Source organism: Vitis vinifera, chromosome 8, assembly GCF_030704535.1.
Source record: "Vitis vinifera cultivar Pinot Noir 40024 chromosome 8, ASM3070453v1".
In the NCBI taxonomy this organism is placed as follows: Eukaryota; Viridiplantae; Streptophyta; class Magnoliopsida; order Vitales; family Vitaceae; genus Vitis; species Vitis vinifera.
The window spans coordinates 20,847,575-20,873,740 of record NC_081812.1 but is presented as its reverse complement, the minus strand read 5'-3'; the positions used below and the strand labels follow the sequence as shown (position 1 = coordinate 20,873,740).

General features: G+C 38.3%; 2 protein-coding genes and 1 long non-coding RNA gene across 3 annotated transcripts; 2 read left to right on the top strand and 1 right to left on the bottom strand.

Moving 5' to 3' along the window:
- Positions 1 to 325: 325 nt before the first annotated feature.
- LOC100241869 (BTB/POZ domain and ankyrin repeat-containing protein NOOT2) lies at positions 326 to 3,093 on the top strand. Its single transcript, XM_002275944.4, has 2 exons — positions 326 to 1,123; positions 1,986 to 3,093. Exons 1-2 carry the CDS (start codon positions 641 to 643, stop codon positions 2,973 to 2,975), a joined length of 1,473 nt encoding a protein of 490 aa, XP_002275980.1. The 5' UTR covers positions 326 to 640; the 3' UTR covers positions 2,976 to 3,093.
- A 7,645-nt stretch (positions 3,094 to 10,738) lies between these two features.
- Positions 10,739 to 11,765, top strand: LOC100855149 (uncharacterized). Its single transcript, XR_786463.3, has 3 exons — positions 10,739 to 11,030; positions 11,125 to 11,209; positions 11,457 to 11,765. It is a non-coding gene; the product is annotated as an uncharacterized LOC100855149 (long non-coding RNA).
- Positions 11,766 to 12,477: 712 nt separating this feature from the next.
- On the bottom strand, positions 12,478 to 25,862 carry LOC100233005 (L-galactono-1,4-lactone dehydrogenase, mitochondrial). Its single transcript, NM_001423320.1, has 6 exons — positions 24,830 to 25,862; positions 24,022 to 24,272; positions 22,321 to 22,506; positions 21,282 to 21,702; positions 13,323 to 13,463; positions 12,478 to 12,854 (listed from the first exon to the last, which is right to left on the bottom strand). The coding sequence occupies exons 1-6, from the start codon at positions 25,499 to 25,501 to the stop codon at positions 12,696 to 12,698; spliced, it is 1,830 nt and encodes a 609-aa protein (NP_001410249.1). The 5' UTR covers positions 25,502 to 25,862; the 3' UTR covers positions 12,478 to 12,695.
- Between the last annotated feature and the right edge of the window lie 304 nt (positions 25,863 to 26,166).

The window sequence follows — 26,166 nt, the reverse complement described above, 5'->3', positions numbered from 1 at the left end:
CATGAAGAGCTGACTGACGGTCTTAACAGGAGGGGAATTTTATACTTTTTTTTTAGTTAAAAAAAAGTTAATGATTTTCTGAAATAAAAACTATAATTGTTTTGAAGAACGACTGTAAATTTTGGAATTGTGTATAGTTTCCAATAAAGACAAAGTGCAGCACTGATTATGATGAATAAAAATTTTCATTTCCTGATTCTTTACCCATCAATTTATTTATTTATTTATTTTGCATTCTCCATTTTTAATTAATTATTATATCTTGTTTTTTATTTTTTTCTTTTTTTTTAAATACCACAGCCGCATAGAATGGCCACCCAAATTGCTCTCTCTCACCCTCTCTCTCTTTCTCTCTCCCTCTTTTCCCTCTCTCAAAATATCTCACTACAATACACCACACCACACCACACCACTCCATCGAGAGAATCTCACAAGAAATAACAGTACATCGTCAAAGAGTAGAGAGAAAGAGATGAAAGCACCGAGCTTTTCTCTATCTCTCTCCATCTCCATCCCTATCTGGGCCTGTGCTTTCTCATCTTAAGCTTCATCGCCTTCTAGCGCATCAACCCCACAACCATACACATCTTTCTCTCTGTCTTTTTCCTCCATCTACATCTGCAAATCATCAACCCTAGCCATGACCCTTGAAGACTCCTTAAGATCTCTGTCTCTGGACTATCTAAACCTGCTCATCAATGGCCAAGCCTTCAGCGATGTAACTTTCAATGTGGAGGGTCGATTGGTACATGCCCACCGGTGCATCTTGGCAGCGAGAAGCCTCTTTTTCAGGAAATTCTTTTGCGGACCAGACCCACCGGCGGGGCTGGACCCGGGGGGTTCCAGGATGGGCTCGGCGGCGGCGGCGTTGGCGACGTCGCCCAGGGGCGGGAATTCGCACGTGATACCTGTGAATTCAGTGGGGTATGAAGTGTTTTTGTTGGTGTTGCAGTTCTTGTACAGTGGACAAGTCTCTATTGTGCCCCAGAAGCATGAGCCCAGGCCTAATTGTGGCGAGAGAGGGTGTTGGCACACGCATTGCACTTCAGCCGTTGATCTTGCTCTCGATACTCTGGCTGCTGCTAGATCTTTCGGCGTCGAACAGCTTGCATTGCTCACTCAGGTTTCTCTTCTTTTGATCCATGGCTGATCATCGCTTGTTTGTTTTCTTTGTGCTCTCTCTCTCTTGATTACTGTGTCCAACTAAGCGTTTATGGGTTTTGGTTATTTCAACATATACCGGGTTTGGTTTTGGGAAGTGGGATGGGATTTTCAGGTGGGTTTTTGCCCTTTATTTTTCGAATTTCATCTTCGTCTGACGAAGTGGGTCGGTGGGTGCCGTGGGTTCGTTTTTGGGCAGCAAATTTTGTTTTATTTATTAACTTATAATTATCTTCTCCCTTGGAAGCTGTTGTGCTTGATCATAGAGACATAGTACCTTTTCTTTTCTGCAACTGCATATCTCCTTTTCAGTTTCTTTTAAAGCCTTCGTTCCAACAATTGTTTCAATTTTCGTATGTCATGTTCATGGGTTCTTATTCTTCTTCTTTAATCCTCTTCTCTCTTCTTCTCTTCACTTGAGATACAAACCAGATTTGCTCCCTTTGGCCATATTTTTTCTTATACTTTTTATGGGGGTAAGGTGTTCTTGTCGCTGTTGGTGTCACATACAAGTCTATCTTGATTTCATGTGCCATTCTGAGTCTCTTAATCGAGTTTCTTTTATCTTTATGCTGCATACCCAATACTTTCTATATATAGTTGTTCATCTCTAGTCTTGTCTTCCACAGTGAGCACACCAAATCTTTCCCAAATATTCAACTTTCCCCATTTGGTTTCAGATTGGAAAGAAATAAAGGACCAGTTAGAAGTTAATTTCGCACAAACAACCCACATTTTTTCCAGTGCAAAAACTTCCAAAACATCATTTTGGTTTGAATAATTCCATTCACGAATATTTGTTTATTGCTTTTTACGGGTTGCAGAAGCAATTGGCAAGCATGGTGGAGAAGGCCTCGATTGAAGATGTAATGAAAGTACTAATAGCTTCAAGAAAGCAAGACATGCACCAGCTTTGGACTACCTGTTCCCACCTTGTTGCCAAATCTGGCCTACCACCAGAAGTCCTAGCCAAGCACCTTCCCATCGATGTGGTTGCCAAGATCGAAGAGCTTCGACTTAAGTCCTCTCTTGCTCGCCGTTCCCTAATGCCCCATCACCACCACCACCAAGATATTGGTGCTGCGGCTGATCTCGAGGACCAGAAAATTCGTCGAATGAGAAGAGCTCTCGACTCATCTGATGTGGAGCTGGTCAAGCTTATGGTCATGGGTGAGGGCCTCAATCTCGATGAAGCATTAGCTCTACATTATGCTGTTGAGAATTGTAGCCGGGAAGTGGTTAAAGCTTTGCTCGAGCTTGGTGCAGCCGATGTGAACTACCCCGCTGGACCAGCTGGGAAAACTCCACTCCACATTGCGGCCGAGATGGTATCCCCCGATATGGTGGCAGTTCTTCTGGATCACCACGCCGACCCGAATGTCCGAACTGTGGATGGTGTCACACCTCTCGACGTACTTCGAACCCTAACTTCTGATTTCCTCTTCAAAGGGGCTGTTCCGGGGCTAACACACATTGAACCAAATAAGCTAAGGCTCTGCCTTGAGCTAGTTCAATCCGCAGCTCTGGTTCTTTCTCGGGAAGAAGGCAGTGCAAACGCTCCTTCTTCTACTACAATTTACCCACCAATGAGCGATGATCATCACAGTAGCAGCAGCAGCAGCAACATGGCTAGCCTAAACCTGGATTCAAGGTTGGTTTATCTCAATCTCGGTGCGACGGGTTCGGGTCAAATGGGGTCTAGAATGGATAGAGAAGATGATGTTAGCCACAATAACCAGAGGGAAGCCATGAATCGACATGGATCGCAAGGTGGCTGTGACACATCAATGTACCACCACTCCCATGAGTACTAGCTAGCTCATGAACTAAATATTTCTATATTATTCATGGATGGTGAAAGACGAGCAAAAGTTCACTAAAACTCATGGAGATTATTGGATTATATCATCTTCTTAATTTGTCATTTCTTCACTTGCTTTTGTTTTCTCTTCTTTGCTCTCTTTGCTCGCTCGCTCGCTTTCTCTCTCTCTCTCTTATATACAAATATAAATATATAAATATATATGTTGTATGCTGGTGTTTTGTGATATTTGTTTTGTAGGCTTTCAATGATCATGGATCATATGCAGTGGCAGTGAGCAACGGAGATGGGAAGAGAGAAGGAGAATCTGAGTTTTGCTCTGTGATGAAGAGACGCAGGTCAATCTTTTCAACCCGGCCTGTCAACTCCTTTTGTATTTATTGATATCTAATATCATGGCCCATTTATTGTGACCTTTTATTTTCTTGTCCCCCTACCCACTTTCCCATTTATTATATATTTGTATATCATATACATGAACATATTTAAGAAGTGATGTTTTTGGTGTCTTATGATGGTGGGGTTTCCTAGTTTTTTGAGGCTTTGTTTGGACATGGTTACTTGTTATTCTAATGAGGGAAATGAGCTGTCTCTTCCCTTTCTCCTGATTTCTTTTCTTCCATCCATGGGCTTTGAAAGAGTCTTGATTGGCTTTAGCTGTGTCTAATTATTTTAAAAGAAACGATTGGTCCATGGACAAATTGATTGGTTGTCTTGCATGAAGGCAACATTGAGTGTGACCCGTCGACAGCTTAATATATTGGTAATATCTAAATCTGGATTCCCTCCATGTAATCCTCTTTTTTGTCCCCTCACCTTTTTGAGACGCTTACAGTCTTCTACTTCCCCATAAACTTATTTCCAAACCCTAGGTTTTGGGTTTACCTTTCGCTGTACCACCGGGTAGTATGTTTATCTCCTTATTCTTGTGATCCTCTATTTTGCTCCATAGACTGATTTCCTCCCGTTTCTTTCTTCTCTTTTGTTCTTCCTCTTCAATTGTTTCTTGTCTCGTTAACCCAAAAGTCAAATGAGAATGTCCTTCAAGGGCATTGATGCTACATAATTTGTACTTACTATATTAAACTCTTCTATTTATTTTCCATACCTCGTGACTTTTCTTTCTATGCAGTTTCCCAAACATACATTGACTGCACATAATTGATAGACCCACTTCCAAGTGACCTTTTACTAATTAATCCTACCTCTATTAGGAACTGAAAAAAGCACAGTTCTAATTTTAGTTTAAATTAAAACTGAAATCAATGACTGTATTTTTCTTTATAAATCTTGTACTCTATTGTCATTCATGGATAAATCATAACTCCTCAAGTTTTGTTGAGCTAATGTTTCTTTCTTTAGCTATACATATCACATGTACATGTACAGTTAGTGACTTTCTCAATTTTAAAATCTTCAACATTAGGAGTGATGAGTACAACTTTATTTCTAATGGTTGAATGCGCTATATAAAAATCCCAACGAGGATTTCTATTTTGGTTTAATGCTAATCAAAATCAAATCATAACTCTTGTATTCTACTAGTGAGTCACATGCATTAGATAGTGTTTAGTTGGCATTGTTTCCCTTCATACTCTCATTGGCTATCATCAGCCTGGCTTGCCTTGGAAGTCTCTGACTATTAGGAGACACCCTAGTTGGAATCTGAGCAAAAAGAAAGAAAAGCATCACGTCATTTCCCTTCTGGGGCAGTTGCATTTGTTCATGGTTGTTATTTCAATTTGTAGTGTTAGTTTTTGTATTTGTTAAATTATCTTAGATTCAGGCAGTAGCCGTGGCAGCAGTCTGGCACTATCTATGTCCAACGTCTAGGTAACTGAAAAAGTAGTTATATATCTTTACTTTATGGGCAGAACTTATCCATTAATTAAAATGAAATAATGGTTCTGAGAATGACAGTAATTGGCCTTTGCTGGATATGTACAAATAACAGTAAGTTCATTATTGAAACTCATGCAACTAGCATTTAATGCTCTGTTTGGTTGCACATGCATAGAATAATAATATACTGTAATATATGAAAAATGGGATTCTCTCAAAGCCCTACCTGATTTTTAGCTAAAATAGCTGTTCCATGTTTTTAATCTCTAGGGTTAAAGAAAATCGGTGCTGAATCTAAATAAAGGAATCACTTAATAAACAATGTGTTGTTGTGTAATATATATACTTCCATTTCCTCACAACAATGCCGTGTGTTAATGCCATGGCGCTGAGTTTACTTGATTTGATGGGCGTCATTTGTTTCTAGTCAGTAAGGTCTGTCATGGCAATGTCCTTTGAAATGGCATCAGGTTATCTGATTGTCCTTAGAAATTTGTGTTCATGAATGGCAATTTTGTCTTGGCTAGCAGGAAGACCTTGCATTCTTACAGGCATCTTATGCATATGTGAATGAGTAATAGTACATATGATCCAGTTTTTGTTACTATATGAGATTGATAATCTCAACTTAGGGTTCCCAAGGTTAATGTGGCTAATTAGAGTCCCTGGGTCACGGAAATTAATTAAGAAGACAACCCTTCATGTATCTCATCTATATATACAAGTAATGCTAGAACTATAATTAGAAAAAAGAATCTTTTTGAGGAATTTATTATTATTGTCAGTATAAAAAATTAAACAGTTGCAATGCCAACCACCAAATTACAGATATGCATTCAAAATCTATTAGTTCGCATCATAAATCATTTACAACTTGTTATTCATTTCATTAAGTTTTTTCGATATTGCAGTTTGGACAATTTATATGGGAAGTTTTTACTGGTTTTCATTTCATAAATATTTGGACAATTTTATTTTAGAAAATTCCAGTTGCATGTAGTAATTGAAACTATAAGTTGATCAACTTCTTCCTTAATTTTTTTTTTTTGTTTTCTAGTTTTATTTTTGGTGCATGATCAATATCATTAGTTGCCCTAGATACCATTGCCAACAGCAATTGCACCATGTTTTGAATCCCTGGCCTCTTGTCAGGCACTGGCTCCTTTACCAACCTCGATATGTAATATTTTCCCCGTAGCATTTGCAGAGACAATTTAGATGTTATGAGAAGACTTGGACATCCATGGCATATGATCATATAATTAACAACCAGGAGGATGCATGGCTCTCACCCAGGGTTTACCACCTTGAACAATCCATCAGTTATTAGGGGGGTTGTTCAATGTAGTAAACTCTGGGTGAATTTTCCATTCTCCAAGTGTAGTTGTGGTTTCTTCCTTCAACTCTCAAGTACACAGAAAGGGAAAGGAAACTAAGAAGCCAGAACCTTACAGAAATCCACTCCTAAACCATCATTGCTCCTTGAAGCTCATGTACATTCTAGTTTGTCTCCTTGAACTGATCGACTTCCATTTGAGCAGACTAAACAAATGTTCGTTCACCTTCACCACAGCGAATGTTACTGCAGACTTGCAGTTTCTTCTCTTATTTATTTTTTCTCAAAATGCAAATTTGAAATATGAAGATGCTTTAAATGATCGCCATGCAGTAGTTAAGTGATGATAAGTCTGCCTGCTCATGTTCCTTGTTTGGTTAACTGGGATAGAATTTAGCACTACCCGATAACACAATGACGACGAAAAAGAGTAAAAGCAAGTTGAACATTGTCCTGTTTAGACCTTTTGGCATCTTCCTCAATCATCGACTCAGCAGGACAATTATACTCGAAACGCAGCAAAGTTGAGTGCATAACTGAATAGGTTTTCCATGCCCTAGAACATTTCCATGGATGAAACCTTAGTAACTTTCAATATCCACAAATTAATTCCCTAAAGAATGGCTTAACGAAGTTAGTTTTTGGTAGAGAGAGAGGCTACTATTCCTGGGAACCCTTTCCCAACCATAAATCCCATGTCTGATGTCAATGGGAATTACTTCCCATAATCATGTTGGAAACCCTATCTTGTTTGGAACCTGTCAAAAAATTTCTAGTTTGACATTTATCTCTTTCACCGAAAAAAAGAAAAAAAAAAAATCTTTAAAACAAGTGAGAAACGAATATTTCCCACTGTCTTTTGACATTCACAAAAAATCCCATAAATTCAGCTTCTTATGTATCCTAGCTAACACCTGTAAATTCTGAGTTGACTATCCTATTATATTTTCTTAAAATTCTCATTCATCTTCAAACTGTTTTCCACGATATTTAATCAGAAATAATTGTTTTTTTAAAACAGTTATATAATTTTTTTATTAAAAACATTTATTTATTTTTTGAATAAGGTAGAAGTATTTTTTTGGTTAGTCTTCATAAAGTGTTGAGAATATTTTAGGAACTTATGTAATATTCATGTACATATCTTGATAGAGAATAGGATAAGGAAACTCGAGTTTCTGAATTAAATTCTATTTCCAAAAACAATTAAGAACTATTTTTAAGAATTATTCTTGAAAACTTTTTTCTGAACTATTTTCAAAAACATTGTCCATCAGTTGCTAAGTTTCTCCATTACAACTGTTAATTAATGCCACTGTGTGAAACATGTGCTTGATGGGATCAAATTAATTTGTCAGGCACATTTCTTCTTAATACTAGATTAATCTGATTCAGTTATAATCAATTTCAGAACTACTATTTCTCATCTTAACTTGCGGAAAAAGTCCCTTGAGTTAATTTGGATTTGTCTGCACCTGAACAATGAATATACTGAATGATTTATGTAACATAAAGATTGTGACCATGATTAATGTTCCAAAGCATCATCTTGAGCCCTCCAGGATATTAAACCCTTTTGTTGAGCAAACTAGATGTCACCATCTTGACCTCAATAGGAGAGGGAAATTAATAAACTGGAAATAGTTTCCCTTGTGGAAATGAATTTCCCTCCCCATCTTTACTTAGTTTGTTGGTTACATAAATGCGGTAAATAAATGCCCTTCAGGATCATAATGGTGGGTGAATTCATAAGGACTTTGTGCAGTGTACAACTGGAGAAAATGATATCAGGTGCTTTAGGTTCTTGGACTCAAATTTCAAATTGATCATTAATAAATCAAATGGTTTAGAGAGAAAATATCCTATCAGATGGAATTTTAATTTTTCTGCATGTCTTCCTTGCAAATGAAGCTGTTTGGGGTATGTCTGCTTCCAGGTCCGTGCATTAAAATGATGCTGTTGCTGTTTAGCTTGTCCATATTTCAAAAGGATCATTTGGTTTTCCTTATATTCCCCTCTGTGATGGTCCCTTTATTACTATTTAGAGCAGAAGCGCAAAATAATTCCTCTGTTTAAGATAAAGAATTGAAAGAGACCATGCAATCGTGTAGAGAACCTGCAATTGCAGGTGTTTGCTTTGGCATCTTCCCACTGGGCGGCTTCTTCATGGTCTTTTCTGAAAGCATCAGAGTATAGCCAATGGCACAAAACAAGGTAGGGGTCTTGTTTACTAAACTAAGAACTGAAAATTCATCAATGAAAACAACTACCCAATAGAATACTCTAATCTTAGTGTGAAAATGTTGACTGTGTTGAAGAAAATGTTAGAAGACAAGCCTCTTGTTCTTCGTCTCATTTTAAAATTTGGCCTAATAGTTTAGGATTAAATGCATGCGCAATAGAGACAGCATCCAAAAACCAAGAGTGAAAGAAATGGGGAAGCTCAGCATTGAAGAAATGCGTGACTTCAGCCACTTCAGTCATGAGCACCCATTGGAACTCACCAACCTTTGGCCACAAGGGCACACTGTATGTTCAGGTTGCAAGATGAGTATAGTTGCTGGCAAGGATTACTATACTTGCAAACCCTGCAGCTACTATCTCCACTCTACTTGTTACAATCTACCAAGATTAATCCAGCACCCAGCTGACCCTAACCATGATTTGAACCTGGTCCCTTCAGCCTCCTTTGATTGCAAGGCTTGTGGCCTAAGAGGCTCGGGTTTCTCCTACAACTGCAGTTTCTGCCTTGTTCACTGCCATACCTATGTTCCTCAATGCCACTCACAGAAACACACCGTTTTCATCCTCACGCACTAAAACTTGAATTTGCCCCTCCATATTCCAACTCCAAAGGCTTTCGGTGTGACATATGTGGAAACCTTGGTTCTGATCATTGGCTCTATCGTTGCAGTGGGTGTGACTGTGACACACACCTCGCATGTGCCACTGCTAATCTAAATCCACAATTTATGGTAAGTGCTGATCCTCTAACCAAATCAAGCATAACTCTATGAAAATTATTGGAACCAATTCCATGGTCAGAATCGTTCAAACAACACCACTATGAGTTCTACACAAACTGGCACATAATTCATCCCAAATTCTACCTATGTTAATTCTGGTGATGTCATGCAGCCTAGGGAAATCAATTTGAGCCAAAATAGAAGCGATGAATTAAATGAAGCGGTTGTAATAGAAATGGGTGTCCCTCAAGGGAACCAAGGCAGCGGATCTTCCACTCAGGAAGGTGTTGATGTTGATGGTGCACCTAGTGCTAAAGAGGCTCTTGGGCCTAGAAAAACTGTGCTTGTGATAACAGCGGGTCTATTTGTTGGAGCGGCTGGGTTCATAGCAGGAGGACTTACACATGCTATATGCCAGCAAGCAGTAGTAGGTCAAGACATTTTCCAGGGTTTTTGGGGTGACAGAGCGGCTGGGAGCATAGCAGGAGGGCTTGCACATGGTATGTGCCAGCAAGTAGTAGCAGGTCAAGACATTATCCAGGGTTTTTTGGGTGACCTAGACAGTGAGGAGCCAGGTTCTCAGGATCTAACTAGCAGCCACTGAAGTTTTGTCTGCTAAATTCTTGTATGGTCTGTAATATTCAGTGAACATTATGCCATTTAATCGAATAAAGGCCAGTTCAATAGATACACAATTAGTGATGGATGTAATTGGTGACGTGTATGGACTAAATTCAGTGAATTTACCACGCAAATGAAATTGTTCAATCAAGAAATGTAGCCCATCTTTACAGGAAAGGACCATTTACAATTTCTGGTCCCTGTTTAATTTACTCAGGAATAAATTGACGAACCGAAAGCAAAAACGGATTTCTGGATAGGTTGATAAAGAAACTTTCCCAAGTAAAGACCAAAGGAAAAACGAGGGTATATTAAGTGATAAGGCAGGTCCAAGGGCTGCAGTCAGCATCATTGCAGTTGCAACCCGGGCATGGTGGTGGTTCAGAGGAATAACTCTAGTTTTGCATTGGAGTTTATCTAAAGAATCAACATATTGAACCCTTGTCCCGAATCAATCAAAAAGTTCCACTATCATTCTGATCTCTGATTATTTTAATACAATTTATTAGAGAGAGTATCGTAATCTCCACTGGTTGGGTGCAGACACAGGGATAATGGTTGTTCAATCAATCCAGAACTCAAATGAAATGAAGCAACTGAAAAGCTTGTCCTTCACAAAAGCTGGTTTCTGCTTTATTATGATGGCTGCTTCCAATATTTTCCGTAAGATGTATATGAACGAGTCTAGAGGATGGTCGGTCATGCGTCCATTCCGTGTTTATCTTAGACATTATGGAACTGAAGCATATATTCTTTGGAAAAAGTAGACGACCAAAGCAAAGGCTACAACTTTCTTATTATTCTTGTGATCTCGCACTATTTTTCATGCTTTCCCCTTCCATAAGTAAAGAATCCAAATCAAAGACAATGTCACACTCGGAACCTCTATAATCATCCTTTGCTTTTGTTCCCCCTTTTTGTTTGCTTTTCCAATCTTAGGAGGCGGTGGCGTCTAATCTTGGATGCTCTTATCCTTTCATATAGCATGCGATTATAGAATACAAGTGTGAACATTGCAGAGGCTAGGCCTTGCAGGTCAAACCCATTCAAAAGATTAGGTGGGCCAATACGAACCGACTTAACAGCACACACCCTCATATCAAATTCCTTAATTCCATCAAATGTAATCCATACTACTATATATACAAACAATGACAGAGCCCCATAAGTATTTTTAGACAGATACAACAGTTGCTCAAAGAAACAACAGTATCTTATACCCGGTGCTCCTCTAGTTCCATAATGCCGAAATCCAATCCACAAGAGAATCAGCCCCCACAAGGTCTGCCTCCCACACAGACAAATGTACACATTCCTGCAACGCCTTTCATTAGAAAACCAATGAGAAATAACTTTTATCCAATTTTTGTTGACAGGGTACCCACCGGCTAATCCCCCTACTGGGAAGAATTGCTGTCCTCGTTCAAAGAGTAAAGGAGACAGGGGCTTCATTGAGGGATGGTAAGTTGGTTCTCTTCTTCTATCAATACTCGAGCCAAAACGTTCATGTGTCATGGATTTTGTTCCAGTTGAAAACACAAACAGAAATACAACATGCCCCGAGCACAATATTTTGTCTAGCACCTTTATTTCCTTCTAAATATGGGAATCTAGAAGGCAGTGAAATGGCTTTTAGAAGCTTTTTTTTTCCAAAACCAACTCCCTTCCAGATGCTAATCCTTTGCTTTTCTTGTTTTCACTGCTGCAGCCTCTTCGCTCTATGTTGCTGCTGGATTTGTGAAGCTTGCTTCTGAATGATGATTTCAAATGGCGGAGCCTTGCTACAAATAAATAGTGTTGTTTATCCTACTACTGAATTCTCTTCATGACAGGATCATATATTCTAATAAAATGTAACTATTTGTGAGATATCAACAAAAGAACCTAGTAGATGTTTATTTTCTGCCTTAGATCAGGTCCTTTCTCCTTACCATTACTTTAATCTTCTAGTTTGCTAATAATATGTAACTGTTTCTGAGATTATTAGCCAAAGAATCTATAAAGCCATCTTAGATAAGGTCGCTCTTTTCTTTCTGTTGCTTTTTCTGTTCATCAAATTTCCAAGCTCTCAGAAGTGTGTTATTCTGTTAATTATGGTGGTTGAATAGATATTCAACATAATCCTGCACAGCTCATTTCTGAATCCAAAATCTGGCATATTGTGCTAAGTAAGGTACAGGTCAGTACATATTTAAATCAAATTGAGCTCAGTTGTTGGTTTATACCTGCATTCACATTTCTAAAAGCCATTATTTGGATATTTGTCTGAATAGGTTTTTATATCAGAGACTGCAAATTTAACATCAAAATAGCAAATTAGGTTGCCAGAGATGAGCTCTTGGGACAGATAGTGCAAGAGCTAGTCTTTAGCAGATCAAACCTGAACTGCAGTTCTACCTATGAGATTGTATAGATGAACCTGATTGATCGATCTTGTGGCATCAGGTTTTTAAATATATCCAACACCTAGTGTCCAACTGTTATGAAGCAAAAACCAGACAGCCCTGGATCATCAAACAACCTAATTCATATGCCTCCTGGCTGAATCCAATAGTTTTTGTTCCTGATCCCAGGTAACAATCCAAAAGAATGTCTGAAAAATGCCTAAGGGTCTGAGAGACTAGGTACTAAGGTCAAGACCTATCTTCTTTTTCTTTGTTTTATTTTTATTTTGGCCTTCTAACTACTCAGAGCAATAGGATTGTAAGGCATCATTCAATAAAAGAAAGTGGCCTTAAATCATTACAGAGGCTTTATTGAATAATAAGCTTAATGATACACTCCATGTCCTCAAATCACAACATTCCTCTTCATGTAGTGTATAATCTAGATCTTATTGCTAAAGATGCCAGAAGCAGATTTAGCAGAAGAATAAGAGACAAGATCTGTTTAAATCAAATGAAACGACAAATCAATAAACAAATAACTAACCAAAAAGTGAAGCTTCTCAAATGGTATCCGATGATGGGAACAGCTTCCCCAGCATGTTATTAGAAAGGATCCTGTTTGGATCCAGTTCTTTCCGTGCTTTGTTGTATTCATCCACTGGAAAACGCTTTCTTAGCCTTGCCTGAAGAGCTGCAAGCTCATCCTTATCCTTCGGAACCTATGCAAAATTCATGTATATAATTAAAAATCCAGGAAATATAGTTTAATATCTTTTTGTTTGTCATTTCAGAGACCAAATTGGGCAATTCCAGTAGAAAATCAGTTTGTGAGTTCACATATCAACCAGAGCGCTGTCAATAAGGAGAGAGTTCATAGAATAGTCTAGGCACTCATTATGCAACAAGATTAGATATTACTCATGGAATATCTCCAAATAGAATAAAGGTTTTATATTCACATTGAGGACATCAACATCATATTTCATCTAAGCAACAAATTTTGTTCTGAATTTAGTTGAGATAAATTTCAAGAAATTTTAAATGAAAGTAAACCAGTGCACAACTTAATATTTTTCAATATATCATATGGAATAATTAGTTTCAAGATAGATGCTTCTTATATTAAAAAAAAAAGAAAAAAGAAAAAAAAGTCTAAAGGACTAGCATAACTAGAACCTGGTAAATACCTCAATCTTAGCCCAATGTTCATAAGCAGAATACAGATCCCATAGTTGTGTTTGACTCAGACGTCTGTAATGGAAGAACTCTTCTGTTATTTCCTTTCTCTGGCGGGCATCCATTGTCGGAAGATACATTATTATGCCAACCTGAGACACAATCAAAGGACGTTGTTATTAATAGAACAATTTCCATTTGCCACAACCGGCTGAACCACCAACCAAATGAGTCCAAGAATCTTAATAAAGAAATCAAACATTATTCACTACAATAGGCCTAACCGCCAACCTGCCCCCCTTTATACATTAAGTCCATTAGGTAATCCTAGCAGATATCATGGACCTAATGTTTGTTCAATTGACCTTTATCCAGAAAATTTTAAATTCATTTAGTAGTGATAAATGATGAAAATGGACATGCCCCATCATGCGCATTCAAAAGCAGGTCTAAACACAAGTATGCAATCAAACAATTAATGTAATTTTCCAAGCTTCAGGTCTAGGAGGAGGGGTTGCAAGGGAGCAAAGGTGTCTCACATGTAGTTTGCAAATGATACTTTGGTTTTCTATGAGGATTCTCAAAACCAAATGGTTTATTTAAGTTGGCTGTTGTGGTTTGAAAGCAATCTCGAGGCTAAAAATGAAGTGATCCCTGCAGGGGGAGGTGGCCGCTCACCTGGAGAAGTTGGTGATGGGATTGGGTTGCAAGGTGGGAGAACTTCCTTCTACTTAGGTCTACCCTTGGTGCTCTTTTCAGATCAGTATTATTGGTATAGGGTGGAAGAGAGGTTCAATAGAACACTATCAATTTGGAAAAGGCAATATATTTCAAAAGGGGGAAGGTTCATGTTGATTCAAAGCACCTTATTCAATCTACCTATCCAGTATATGTCCTTATTTGCAATTCCTAGAAGGTCAAGTTGAGGCTTGAGCAGATTGAAGATTCAAAGAGATTTTCTATAGGGAGATGGGCACTAGAGAAAAAGCTGCATTTACTGAAATGGATAGCTATTTGCAAAGATAGGAGTAAGGGAGGATTAGGCATTAGAAGCATTCCATCACTTAATCAGGCTTTCCTTGATAAGTAGAGCAGGAGATCACTTTTGAAGGGGAAGTTTTCTGGCAACAGATCATAAAGAGGAAGTACGGGTTTGGCATTCTTGTGAGGTGAGAAATGGGTATGGGGTTGGGGTGTGAAAAGCTATCAAGGATGAGACCTCTTCAAGTAGGGCGTCCTTTGAAGTGAGTAATGAAAGGAGAGTGAAGTTTTGGACGAATAAATGTTGTAGGGAGGAGCCCTTGTGTGTGCCCTTTCCCTATTTGTATGTTTTAGCCTTGTCCAACGAGGCTTGGGTGGGTGACGAAATTATAGGATGAGACAGCTGTGAGGGATTATTAGAATTCATGTTTCTTTAAACACTTCAACGATTGGGAGTTAGGTACTATTGAGACTTTTTTCTCAAGATTGCAAAATAAGTTGGTGAAGAGGAAAGAAAATGATAAAGTGGTCTAAAAAGATGCACAAAAAAAAAAAAAAGGAGTTTTTATCTATCAAATCTCTCAATTATGATTTGGAGCTAGGGAGACCAATTCCCCTCCTAATATGACATAATTTTAATTCATGGATCCCATCTAAAGCGAGCTTTTTTGCTTGGGAAGCTAATTGGTGAAAGGCATTTGACATTGGATCAACTTTAAAGGAAAGAATGGTCATTGATGAATAGATGTTTTCTTTGTAAAGACAAAAACAAATCAATTGATCATATTCACCTTCATTGTGCCAAATAAAAGGTTTTATGGCCCTTTTTTTTTTAAGTAAAGAAAATATGTATATAAAGAAAAGAGGGGACACCAAAAACAGTGTCCTCAAAGTATACAAGAAGTATACAAAAGAAGCCAAAAGGCTCAAACCAAAGGGGAAGGGATATAAACAAAAAACAACACATGCCCTTTACTTAGAGCCTAACCAATCAATGAAGCTTAAAAGTGAAAAGGGGCTCAAATCTACAAACACTCTAGACTAAGACCACAAGTTACATACAAAATAATTTTTCAATCTTTGGAGCGAAAACTCCTCATTTCCAAACGCTAACAAATTCCTTTCCTTCCATATTGTCCAAAATATACATAAGGGGCCACTTGCCTAACCTTTTTACAAGCTTTACCCACAAACGACCCATGCCACCCAAGAAAAGTTTCCTTCATTGAACAAGAAAGAATCCAAGACACACTTAAGAGGGAGAAAAGAAGATTCCAAAGAACCTGAGTCTTTACACAGTGAAGAAGAAGGTGACCAACCGTCTCTACTTTAGAGAGGCAAAGAAAACTCCTATTTGCCAAAAAGTGCCCCCTCCTTTGAAGTTGGTTCAGAGTTAAGACTTTTCCCTAAGAAGCCTCCCAAGCAAAGAAAGCCACCTTAGGAGGTGCGCTCAATCTCCAAACACTACCACTAGGAAACAAAAGAGAATCTCTGGATTCCAAGATAGAATAAAGAGATTTGACCGAAAAGGTCCCACACCTCGAAGCTGTCCAAATCACTCTATCTTCTACATCCCTGTGAACCCTAAAAGCTTGGATCTTTTGCAGAAAACGCTCTACCCACTCTAACTCCCAATCATTAAAGGCCCTTGAGAAAAGAGGGGTCCATCCACCCCCATCACCTTCAAGGTTCCAAACATCCGCCACCCAAGCTTTCTTAGATGAAGAAAGGGCAAACAAGGAAGGAAATGACTTACAAACTGGCTCATCTCCACACCACTTGTCCATCCAGAATCTCACTCTCTGCCCATTACCCACTTGGTAGGCCAACTTGCCATTCAAATAATTCCACTCCTTCCTAATAGCTTTCCACAACCCCATACCATATCTCTCACTCACCTCGTGGGAGTGCCACTCCCCATCATCTTTACCATACATTTGATTGATGACTTGCTTCCAAAGGGCCTCTTTCATTGGCATACCGCCAATTCCACTTGCATGAGAGCTATATTAATCAGAGAAAGATTTCTCACATCCAAACCACCTTTCTTTTCCTCCAAACAAACCGTGTTCCACCTAACAAGAACCAAGTTCTACACAAAAACTTCACCAACCCAAAGAAAATCTCTCTAAATCTTTTCCAATCTCAACCTCACTTTTCTTGGCATGCAAAAAAGGGATATGAAATATATGGGCATGCTAGACAAAATGCTTCGAATTAGAGTGAGTTTTCCTTCTTTTGAGATATACTGTCTCTTCCACATGGTTAGCCTTTTTCGAAATCTCTCTTTAACACCATCCCACACCGCCACTGATTTGAAGAGGACCCCCAACAGAAGACCCAATTAAATAGTAAGAAGGGAGACCGCCCACTTTACACCCTAACTCCAAGGCCAAGTCCTTTATATTATGCACCCTGCCCACTGGAATTAACTCACTTTTCTCCAAATTGATTCTCAAATCTTAGCAAGCCTCGAACCACATAAGAAGACAACTTAAATAAGTCATCTGGTCTTGAGACGCCTTACAAAACACCAAAGTATCATCAACAAATAACAAGTGCGAGATCAAAATCCCCTCACCATTCCTACCTCTTACCCTCCAACCAGATAAGTAGCCCCCACTAATAGCCCTCCTCAAAAGACAACTAAATACCTCCATGACTATCACAAATAAATAAGGGGAGAAGGGATCTCCTTGTCTCAATCCCCTCGAACTTTGGAAAAAACCAGAAGGAGATCCATTTACTAAAACAGAAAATTTCACAATAGAGATGCACCATTCTACCCATTTAATCCATTTCTCCCCAAAGCCCATCTTTCTAAGCATTGCAAACAAAAACTTCCAATTCACATGATCATACACCTTCTCTATATCCAACTTCCAAAACCTTACTTAAAAGGCTTTATGGCTATTGCTATTCTTCTTATTTAGAATAGTTTGTGTATTCCCTTCCACATTCAAATAGACTCTTTTCAATTGTTATGGCTCCTTTGTAGGAAGGAAACAAAAGAAGGTGTGGAAAACTATTCCTTTATGCATTTTTTAGATAAATTGGAAGGAAATAAATCAAAGAGTATTTAAAAACGAGGAAGAGTCGGATCAAAATCTGAAATGGCTAGTCCTAAAAGAAGGTTTTAAACCTTTGATTGATTTTCTCGATTGATTAGGACTGTGTAGAGAGAGAGAGAGAGTTATTTTTTATGCTTTTTTTTTTTTGGTATTGTCATTGGTTCCCATTGTATACATAATGTGTACTTTGGTGTATATATTTTTGCCATATCTATAAATTTTATTGCCTATCAAAAGGGAAACAAAAAAAGGAAAAGAGAAAAATCAAATGTATTAAGGAATTGTAATAGAAGTACAAAACAACCACAAATTTGCTATAACAAGCTTAACCATCAACTCCCATTTATGTACACCCACTTGGTAAAACTAGTTGACCCCATGGACCTACTGCTCAATTTGCTTTATCTAAAAAGCCTTAAGTCTATTTAGTAGTGCCAAATTACAAGGCCATCAACATGATGAATTTGGTTCTATTTTTGGAGACCCAATAAGTGGCCTCCAGGTTTTGACATGGTTCTAAGTTTTGAATAATTTTTTGATAGGCAAAGATCAATTATATTAATAAGGCCCAACAAAAGGGATCACAAAGGCAAACATGTTTTATACAAGGCGCCAAAAGGTCAAACATGGCTAAGGGTTACACCAAAAATAACACTCTAGCCTTACTTAAAGCTTAACCAATTAATATAGTCTATCATGGAAAATGAACAATCTTCTATGCATGCTCTAACTCGCTTCAAAAAATGGAACACGATTGATTGTTTAATTACTTAATCCTCGTTTTCAATATTTTCGGACGATCTCATATTTTTCTTCTTCCATATGGTCTAACATAAACACAAAGTAACTATTCTCCAAACTTTCTTCCTCTCCTTCCCAACAAAATATCTATGCCAACAATAAGGACATCTCCGACCGAGGATAACATCACCCACTATACTCGATAGAACATAAATTAACTACCATAGCATGATTGCTCTCGAGCAATGAAGGAGGATGTGATTAGTCATTTCTTCTTTTTTTTTTACACAAGAAACATCTATTCAGCATCCTCCAACCTCTCCTTTTAAGCTGATCCAATTCAACCTCACATTACTTCCCACGCAAAAAGGTCAACCCTCACTAGAACCAAAAACACAGGAGGGGAACACCTCCATTTTTCCACTTGATAAAGAATAATATAGGAGTTCAACTATGAATATACCGCACTTCAAATTCATCCAAATCACATTATCCTTTATATTCCTAGTAATTGTCTATACTTGCAATCTCCTAAAAAAAGCTTCCACCTCACCCAACTCTCTATCATGAACATGTCTTGTGAACTTGTGGTTCTAATAACCTCCCTTCCCACTTTGCTACCACAACTTTGTTATCCATACATTTTTTGTGGTGGCTAGTGAGAACAATGCAGGAAATGCTTCTCCTAGGGGTTTGTCACCAAACCACCTATCCCTTCAAATTTCACCCTCCAACCATTTATCAACCGAAATCCAATTTTAGGGTTCAAACCTCCCACCCACTTTGCCTTTCACAACCCTACCCCCTATCCTTACCTCACTTTTTTAAAACACCATTCCCCCTCTTTCTCCCTATGTTTTCCTGTAATCACTAGCTTCCAAAGGGATTCATTTTGTGAATCCCCAACACCATTTACCAAAAGGACCCTTGTTTAGAATGAACAAACTTCTAGTGCTCAAGCCTCCACTCCTTTTCTTTGAAATTGTTAACCAATTCCCTAGATGCAACTTTCTCTCAAGTACTCCTCAACCCCAAAGGAAATCCTTTTGAATTTTTTCCAAACTTAAACTTACCTTTCTCGACATGACAAATAATGACATGTAGTGAATTGGTAGGCTAAATAGAACATTTTTTTATCAAAGTTAATCTTTCACCTTTTCCTGGAAGCTTGTGTAGTTCCCCCACATACTTCCCAGTTTGAAATCTGTTAGATCTGTTGCACTCCTTTTCATGATTAACACTAAAAACACAATATTTAAATTTATTTAGAAAGAGCCTAGTTCATAGAACTATGCCAAAAGGACACGTCACCTCACTTTTCACAAAGTCCCAACTAAATTGCCAAAAGACATGTCATCGAACCCGGGACTTTATTTCCACACAAACTAGAGAGGGCTAAAAAGACCTCCTCCTCAATAAACAGTCTCTCCAAAGAATCTAAATCTTTACCCACCCTCCTCCTCTCCCTTGAGCCTAACCTAGTCAATTTTTTATTGGCCTTTATCTTGACAAAGCCCAACTTCTCAATTAAGCGTCTATCATTCATTTAGCTCCGCACAAGAAATGTCACACTTCATGTGGTAGTCTTCTACCACATCCCTTCCCTCTGACACTTGGTTTCCCTTTTGCTGCTTGCCACCAAAAGCGTCAGCCTCCTTTGTACTTGTTACAACTCCTATCACTCAATGGGCCGACACATAATCTTCCCTTCTTTTTTTTCCTACTACAGGCCTGCTAATCCCAATCTCACCACAGCATGTGTGTCTCCCTCCAAATCTTCCCTACCCTCCAGCCCCTTCCTAATCACATGGCTCCACTAGCAAAAACCATGGCATGATCTCCCATCATAATTCAATGGAGTAACATAGCTTTTTTACCACAACTTGCAAACTTCCCAGCACCTTCCCTTTGACTTGATTGATCAAGATCTCAAAAGTAAAGAGACTGAAATGTTGTATGGGCAAACTCCAAATTTACAAATGTCAGAGTGGCTCTAGGACAAAGCATAATATCAAAATGTTGTTGTACTTTATTAGCTTTAGGAGTAAATTACATGTCACTCATCAACAATCCATAACAAGGTATTCATAAAAAAAAACAATCCATACAAGGTAAACCATAATGACTCAAATCAATATTTTTTAAATCAACCACAACAAATGAACAAAGCCTTGTATTGCCAATTTATGCATCATTAATTCAAAAAAAAAAAAAAAGTCACTAGCACAATGTCTTCTTTATACAGTAGGCGCTCTAAGCAGTAACCATTGTATGCTTGACACCAGAACTTGAAATCAAAACGCTGGATGGGTGCTTGCATAAATTCAGTTGTAAATTGACTGCAAAAGCTACTGATATACGTACTCTGTGACAAGCTTCTGTTTATACTTAACATCCATACAAATTGGTTGTGTATAGGATACCAGAAAATTCATGCATATTTACTTATCATTGAAAACAACACTCTGAATGGAGTAAAGTTCTACAGAGAACTAAAAATGGAGTCGAATAAAAGGAAGCTAAGACCTCATTTGAGATAGCTTCTTACTTTTGGCTTTAGCTAGAAGCTACGATAAAACTAAAGTTATAATTTAAGAAGCTAATCTTGGTATTATGAAAGTTCCATTAAACATAAAATAACTTCCTAATAAGCTAAAAAATGGCTTGCACAAAAAACAACATTGTCTTTGCCTTCCTGTGATGCTCTTTCTTAAGCCATAAATTTGTTTAATAAAATCACTCAACCATGTATAGAAGCTCCCATTGTGCTTAAGAAAGAGTTTTTGCTCCAAAATTCAATCCAAACAAGGTCTAAGATGTAGTAATATGTCCTAACAGAATTTTCAATTTTGGATTTTGACACACTTTGTGTACATATCGAAATCAAAACAAGATCCAACACCTCAGATTGGTTAAAGAATTGTCAAAATACTATAAGAGTTTGCTTTAAGAGTCAAAAAATTATTGAGATTTCAAAAATTGCTTAATACCAATATCAAATATTTAAAACAAAATTAAAATTCTAGCATATTCAACATAGGATATTTGTAAATATTAATTTCTGTTTAAATTGATACTTTTTCACAGGCAAAATTTATTAATTACTTAATACTTGAAATGAAAAGGTCCTTTCATCACAATTAATATGGAATAAAATAATAGATGCAGTGAAATTACCCATGAAAATATATCATCCTCTGCTGAACTTGAAGCTGGACTCATGGGGCTCTTGCTGGATTGTGTCCAGCGCTGCTCTATAGGAGCAGGTGCAGGTATCTCTTCCTTCTCTATGAGTTTCTTCAGATCCTCTATATATTCAAGGTCTTTCATGCTTGGCTTTGCTAAGGTTCCTGCTGGAAAACAGGTTTCTGAGACCCACTGTTGGCCACCACAATCAAATCCCAAGATTTCATCACTCCAGCCCACTCTGTATCCCTCTGACTTTCTCCAGAACTCTGCTTCAGCTTGATTAACCTGTATGACATGGTCTTTGTTCAGGGGATCAAGGGCAAGTAACTTGTCTCTTAGTTCTGTGAACGAAAGCTCATTGATGTCAGGCTCACTGTTGTCTGAAGATTTAGCGGTGATGGCTTCAGGGCTGCAAGTAACTAATAAAGCAGTTAGTTGACTATAATAAACATCTAAAGCAATGAGAAACAACAATCTAAACATAAAAACAATCAACTAAAAATGAGAAGAAACAGATATAAAAAAATTGAAGATTTTTAGCTGCAGCATGCAGAAATCGGGGAAACCAATACCAGAAACAATGATGGAAAAGCAACAATGCACTTTTGGGCACATAATTATAACCAGGAACTCAAGATACAATAATCATTGATAAAAGATAAGAAAATTGAAAGGCAAGGAATTAAAATAAAGAAAAGGAAAGCAAAAGTGCAACTCATGTAGACTATTTTCTAAGAATTCTCATATTTGATCTCTCATTATACTAGGAAGGTTAGAGCTGAGGACTATTTTGATGCCCTCCACTCTGGCAAAGCTTTTGCCAACAAATTAAGGATGGAACACAGAAAAAAAGAAAGATAAAAAGGGAACAGAAACGGAGAAAAGAAGTGTAAAATACTTTCAACCAATACAGTTTTTACATAAAACCAAAAAGCAAGGATGATGAGTTTCTTCTTGTGCCTCAGACTTAACAAGGTAATAAATGGCTAAATTACACAACGGGAATGGTAACAGACAATAACTTTACCTATACTTCTTTAGTGATTCCTGATAGAGGTCACGAACATGCTGTATAGCTTCATCACGGCTATACTTGGGTTTGAACTTGGGTGGACCCTTCCATTTTGAAACAGGGTTGCACGTCACAACCACAACAGTGTCGGTGTAAGGAATATACAGGTACTTCACATGCTTATTCTCAGAAAGCAATTTCCTGCAAAAAGAAAAAAGGATACTAACTTCAAGTCACACGATACAAATGAGTCCACTACCATGCATTATTTGACTTAAAACCATGCCACAGCATACAGAGAGACATCACCAAAGTCCAAATCAGATATTTGTTCCCAACAGAGAATAATGATAAAGGAATGGGGGCATCATTTGATATATGGGTTCTTATACTTAAATTAACTACTGCTCCAATATAAAAGCTGAGCACAATCTGCCACCAGATGAGGCCCAGTTACAACAGAATTTATACTAAATTTTGGTGAGAGTTCATGGGAAAACATAGGCTAGATGGACATTGGGAGGGACTCTAAGGCACCATATCAGAACCATGACTCAGGTTTTTTCTAAGCCGGATAGGATCCATTGGTGATTAGGCAGAGATTTTATCTTTGTTGGAGGGCTTGGGTGAGGTTTATTCCATGGGACCAGGAATCTCCCACTGAAGAGGATTCTCTGTGCTTATATGCAAGGCCACCTTCCAGAGAAAAGACCCCAGGTGATATGATAATTGAGTTAGAGAGATATCAAATCTATCTACAGGCATGAATGCTTCTTTCATTAGGAAACCCAGATCAACTAATCAAGAAAAGCTAACTGGCAATACCAGAATATTGGTTTCCATTACCAATGCCAGGGTATTATCCCCTTCCTTGAATTAAAGACTAGGGTGTTAGACATTGTTTGCTATAGTGTTTTATTTAATATTGCTACCTGATGCTGCACATCTCCTACTATGTAATGCCTGCAATGTTTTTAATAAAATCAAGTCTCAGATTTAAAATATAAAAATAAGAATAAAAAGATCCTGGACCAACTATTTGAAGATTTTGCAAAATCAAATAAAAAAGGTTTCCAGTCCACCATCCAACAAATCATGGTAACCCCTTAAATTTTTATATGCAAATACAAGATCCATATTCTGGCAGGGATATAGGGTTCGAACATGGAAACTATCGAAAATCTAGGCACAGGAACACAACTAAGGATGTGTACTTTCATATTCTTGTGAATCATCATTATGAAAATCTTTATGTTCACCCCAGTTGAGTTCCTATATAAAAGAACCACAGAAAATAAGTCACAAACTCTGTAAGTGTCCCAACAAATCTAAGACATGAATGTCAAGTCGATAACTGCCAGACATGCCAATTAGCAATAGGTTGAATGGTCCAACATAGTCTGGGGTAAAATGAAATAGTCCATGATCATCTATTGAATTAAATAATATTGACGGAAGATGTTAATTAAATGATCTTGATCATTAGTTGCAAGCTATGTGTAGGATGAATGAGGTGCTCATGCTTTTTGTAGTACTCAGATTCAAGATTTTCCATAAATAACTTGATTTACAGAAAAGGGACAAACAATTACTCAGGGTATTTCTTGATTGTTGCAAGCTATGCGCAGGATGGATAAGGTGCTCACACTGTTTGCAGTGCTCAGAGTCAAGATTTTATATAAATAGCTTGATTTATTGAAAAGGATAAATAATTACTTGTGGTTTTTCTTGATCTCTTTCATGTTTGAAACAACCGTGTGCTCCACAAGCTCTTGTCTCTCAACACATTGGAGGGTGACTTCAGCAACCACTCCAAGCCCACCAAGGCCACAGCGAGCAAGATAAAACAGCTCCGGATCTCTCTCTTTTGAAACCTCTATTGTTCCCTTGGCAGGAGTAACCAGTTTCATGCTGATGACCTGCTCATCAATGGGAGGCAATCTTGCACCAGTGCCATGTGCACCAACCTAAAAACCGATGCATGAAGAAATCAAAGCCAAGATCTAAGGTACAAAGTCAAAAAAGGCATACCTTTATACAAGATGATACTCTAGTACTCTAGCTTCTTTTTTTTACCATTTATTGTCATTTCCAGCACAACTGAAATCCGCCTGTATCATTCAAATGTTCTCAGACTCCATTCTTTATAATATGACGGAAAACCAATACTTATACAGGGAAAATTTTCTATTACATTTATATAAGAAACTCAGCAGTCAGCCCATCTAGCCTCCAACTCCACTAATGTCATTAATGCCCATAAAGGGCTTTATCATCTGGAACATCTATCCATAAAACTGAACCACTGGGATATGACTTATGAGTAACGCTACTTTTCCCCCACACAAAAAGGTTAACAACTGTTATCCATTTATATTAGAAAATTTTGAAGAACTCAATTCACGTGGTTTGACTTCCTATTTCCATAAGTTTATGGTTTTGACTCTCTAGGTTTAAATGAAATTTTTGCAAATCTGTCATGTAATTAATCAAAACAAACTGCACACGAACCAACAAAACAAACCTGAACAATACCGCCAATTTGTTGTTCCCTAATGGACGCGAAATTCTGCAGGGTAATACCATAATCTTTGATAGCATCAACGAGCTGCTGAACCCGAATCCCAGCCTGGACCCGAACCCTCTTTTTCTCCACATCCACGTCCAACACATTATCCATGAGGGCCAAATTCACCATGCCAGCCCTAGTTAACCCAATCCCATTCGGCGACAACCCCGATCCCACGGGTCGAATCTTTTGCTTCTTCTCATTGGCCTCCTTAACAATCTGTTCCAATTCTTCAAGGGACTCGGGTTGGTGAAAAACCCTGGTTTGGACTTCATGGGTTCCACTCCAGTTACTGACAGTGTGGAGATCGTCGGGTAATGGAGCGTAGCGGAACAACTGGGCTTTCTTGTGCTTGGCAGAATCGGAGAAAGGGAAGGAGTAGTAGGTGGCGATGCCGCATCCAAGGAGAAGAGCGAAGTAGCCCAAGTACTTGCGGAACTCGGCCTCCGAAGAAGGAGATGATGAGAGAGAAGAGAAGGGGCGGGTGAGATTAGGGTTAGGGTTTGGGGAAGTGGTGGAGGAGAGGGCTTTCAGGAGGTTGGAATGTGGGTTGGTGGGCTGGTGGTGGTGGTGGTGGTAATGGTGGAAGGCTCGGAGGGAACGCCTGAGACTCAGAGCTCTCAACATTGTGAGTGGGTGCGTGGTGTTTGACTGCTGAGGCGTGGGAGGCTCCTCGGCCTTTTTACCATTCGTTCGGATTCCATCAAATCTTATATTTTGATACTGAGAATGTTATCAAATGTATAATTTTCCTTGGAATAAATATAAAAAATGCAAGCAGTTCTCAATTTCATCTCCATCATGGTTGGCATAACACCAAAATGGAATTATGAAAATTTGACGTCATTAGAGATTACAAAGAGAGGAGAAAACAGAGGATAGCTCCACCATTCCTCAACTTCTGTTCCAAACTTCCATTGGAATTTGAAGGACATTTGATGACAAAGTCGGGGAAAAGGAAAAAAGTTCGTCTGTTTATTTAGCTAAGGACCTCTTTATGTTGCTTCACGTGGCCACGCTTCATTATTAGTGCGTGAAATCCTATGCCCCAATTTCATTTTCGTGGAAATAACTCATTTCTATCAATCCACATCATGATTTTCCACGGCCAGAAAGACGCCAAATGCTCTCAACTTCAAAGAGTACATCAGATCAGCGAATACAAATTGCAGGCCATCGATAATACACTTTGATTGACATACTGATATTTCATTCAAGAATTCAGTGAAGAAACCAAGCTCCTTCAACTGCTTGCGTTCACTGATCCGCAGTCCAATGGTTTTGCCAGTTCC